Source organism: Sycon ciliatum, chromosome 2 (genome assembly GCF_964019385.1).
Source record: "Sycon ciliatum chromosome 2, ocSycCili1.1, whole genome shotgun sequence".
NCBI classification, from domain to species: Eukaryota; Metazoa; Porifera; class Calcarea; order Leucosolenida; family Sycettidae; genus Sycon; species Sycon ciliatum.
This window is the reverse complement of record NC_088644.1, coordinates 27,095,514-27,098,364: the sequence shown is the minus strand read 5'-3', so window position 1 is coordinate 27,098,364 and position 2,851 is coordinate 27,095,514. Positions and strand designations below refer to the sequence as shown.

At 47.0% G+C, this 2,851-nt stretch overlaps 1 protein-coding gene across 1 annotated transcript in view; it reads left to right on the top strand.

Annotated features, from left to right (window-relative positions):
* The first annotated feature begins 391 nt into the window (after window positions 1-391).
* LOC135809462 (calcium/calmodulin-dependent protein kinase type 1-like) overlaps window positions 392-2,851 on the top strand; it is an 11,743-nt gene continuing 9,283 nt past the window's right edge. Inside the window, exons 1-3 of the mRNA XM_065322819.1 lie at window positions 392-706; window positions 826-957; window positions 1,313-1,387. Coding sequence (XP_065178891.1) covers window positions 627-706; window positions 826-957; window positions 1,313-1,387 — 287 coding nt within the window. The 5' untranslated portion in view covers window positions 392-626. The remainder of the gene's footprint in view (window positions 707-825; window positions 958-1,312; window positions 1,388-2,851) is intronic.

The window sequence follows — 2,851 nt, the reverse complement described above, 5'->3', positions numbered from 1 at the left end:
GTCGATGACCATGGCATGGCATGACTTGTATGTGACGACAAAGTCATGGCCATGACACATGTAATGGGTCTGCTCGGAGTGCTCGGTGCATCGGTGTGATCGTGAGCGCCTGCACGGATGCAGAGCTCGCGCGATCCGTCTGATCTGCTGTCAGTGCTGACTGCTGTGCAAGGGACTGTAGATCTACTGAGTCTGTATCAGTGTATGTATGTGGTCGCCGTCATATCACTTACCGGTACGTCTACCATGGTCTACTGGCAGTACTGCATCCACTGCAGACTACGAGTACGAGCAAGAGCAAGACTGTTAGTGTTATGTAGAATATGACTGTACTCCAGTGTCCACACGTAATCGTTGAAGCGGATATTTTGCAAATCGTAATCTCGGAGAAGCGAAAGTAGGCCTACATAAACGCAGTCATTACGAATACGATAGACGGAAAGAAGGCAGCGCTCGTGTGGCGCTCGCAGTGTGGAATCGCTGACTTGCTCGGGAGAGCTAGAGGGAGACAGATGGCTATGGTTGTGTCAGGGATACTGTGAAGCTCGCTGTTGGGCTTTTCGTCATCAACACCATTAGCACCATTAGATCTGTATTAGTATTCGTTGTGTCTTGAGCTAGCAAAAATGCCTTTCGGTTTTGGAAAGTCCAAAAAGTACGATGAGCGTCTGGCGAAGCGTTATGATCTGAAAGAGGTGCTGGGAACGTAAGTTACCTGGCGAGTATTTATCTTCCTGCTTCTGAGCAGCTGCTGCTACCGTTGCCCTGCCACAAGCTGCGTACCAACTGAAGGGGTGCTCGGTGTTTGTGTTTCTATTGTTGTAGCGGAGCGTTTTCCGAGGTTGTCCGTGGTAAGGACAGAGAGACTGGAGTTAATTATGCCATCAAGTGTGTGGATAGGAAAGCTTTGAAAGGCAAGGAGGGAGCGCTGGAGAACGAAGTAAATGTGCTGAAAAAGTAAGTGAGTCGTGTGTGCCGCCACGCGATGCAGCAGGGTCCGTGCGGGGGTCGTCGAGATCCGAATGACAATGCAATGAACGCAGCTGTGAATGTTGGTGTATCACTCTGGAGTTTTGGCGTATACGATACGTATCCCTGGTGTCTATCTAGCCGGCAGGCGCGGCAGGTGCAGTCCTTGTTCATTGGATATTGATCTGTCCTTTGTGTGTAGCTGTATCAACTTGGTGATTTTATTTGTGGATGTGATACTAGCAATTCTTGCTCGGGAAATTGTAGTTTGTCCGTTCAAGTGTGATCGATATCTGAATCTGATGTGTTTCTCCTTGCTGTGATTACGTTTCCTCGTGTGTAGAGTGGAGCATCCGAACATCATCAAACTGATCGAGTTGTACGAGTCCAAAAATCATGTCTACCTCGTCATGGAAATGTGAGTGCAAATCGTGTCGTTTCGTTCGGTTTGGCACTGTGTGTGATTGTCAGTTTGATTGTGGAGATTTCAGCTAGGCAGACTGCCCGTGGTGGACGTATTACGGATTTGGCCCCTCTCGCCTTCCAGAAATAGCGAACATAGTCGCAATGCTCCGTGTGGTGCTACCGATCACTTCATTTGTGGTGTAAGAAGTTCTGTTTAGGCTTCCGGTGGATAGATATCATCTCTACGAGAGACTACTAAGACACTAGGTTGCGTCCTGACCTGGATTCTTTTACTTACGCCCGGTGCAGACTGTTGATGGACTTGGCCCCGGGCGCAAGGCGTGTACAATGGTGTACGTGTGTCCGAATCCAGCACGGAACCTGTTGACTGTTACAATAACATCATTGCTTTGTCGTTGTGTGCTGATACTGCGACCATGTGTTCCCATGTGTGTGTTACGGTCTGTTGTACGTGTCGTTGTGGCGATAATTTATGTGAGGCACTTTGGTCTTTTGTCTGGGAGTATGAAATCGTGCGGTACATAGACCTGCCATGTACTACAATCATGTAGAGAGTGGAATGTTCTACGTGTTGTAGGTCTACTTCTGCTACAATCCGTACAGAACTACAAAGTCGCTGAATCCATCCAATAAAAAAAAAAAAGCATCCTGCTGAAGTCAGGTGATGAAGGGAACTGCAGGGCGCCTCACTACCGGTGTTGTTGACATTGACACACATCACAGTCAGTGTTATGCTGGCCGCACTGTACTGTACTGTACTGTACAGACAGACAGACAGTGGCAGAGCAGCTGAGAGCTCAAAGTCAAAGCTAGCTGATAGAACACGGAATGAATACTGTAGTACTGTCTGACGATGTAACTGTTGGACATGAACTGAGCTACTCTGCTCAGCAACAAGACGTGATTATCCGGGTCATTTCATTTTGTGCTGCTGTCCCCTCTCATTCAAGGAAGTACAGAAATGTGTAGCTTTTCCCTGTTCTAAGTATTTAGTTGGAGAAAAATGCAGTGTTTACACTTATCTGTTGCCTGTTGCCTGTTGCCGAATGACCTGTGCCAGGGCGTATTGCCTGTCCTTAGTGGCAGCCCTCTGAGTACCATGATCAAAGACGTCGTTAAGTGCAACTGAGAATTCATACATTCTTATTCATTGCAGACTCAAGAGTGATGTGCTTTGACTGTGCATGTGCCATGTACACTATACTTAGTCTTTGTAGCCCTGTTGAATGAAGACAAAACCTACATGTACTTACTTGTTCATCATTGTCTTCACAATGCCCCCCCCCCCCCCTCTCCTACATGGGAATGGCCATAATTTTCATGAAGCAAATACTTCTTTTTATCAGTGCAATGCCTCTCTTAACCCTTTATGGACGGATTACTAGCACAGTATCCACCAGAATTACAAAATGTCAGTACAATTTTCAACTTTTCCATGTCATAACTTTGGTGTCCT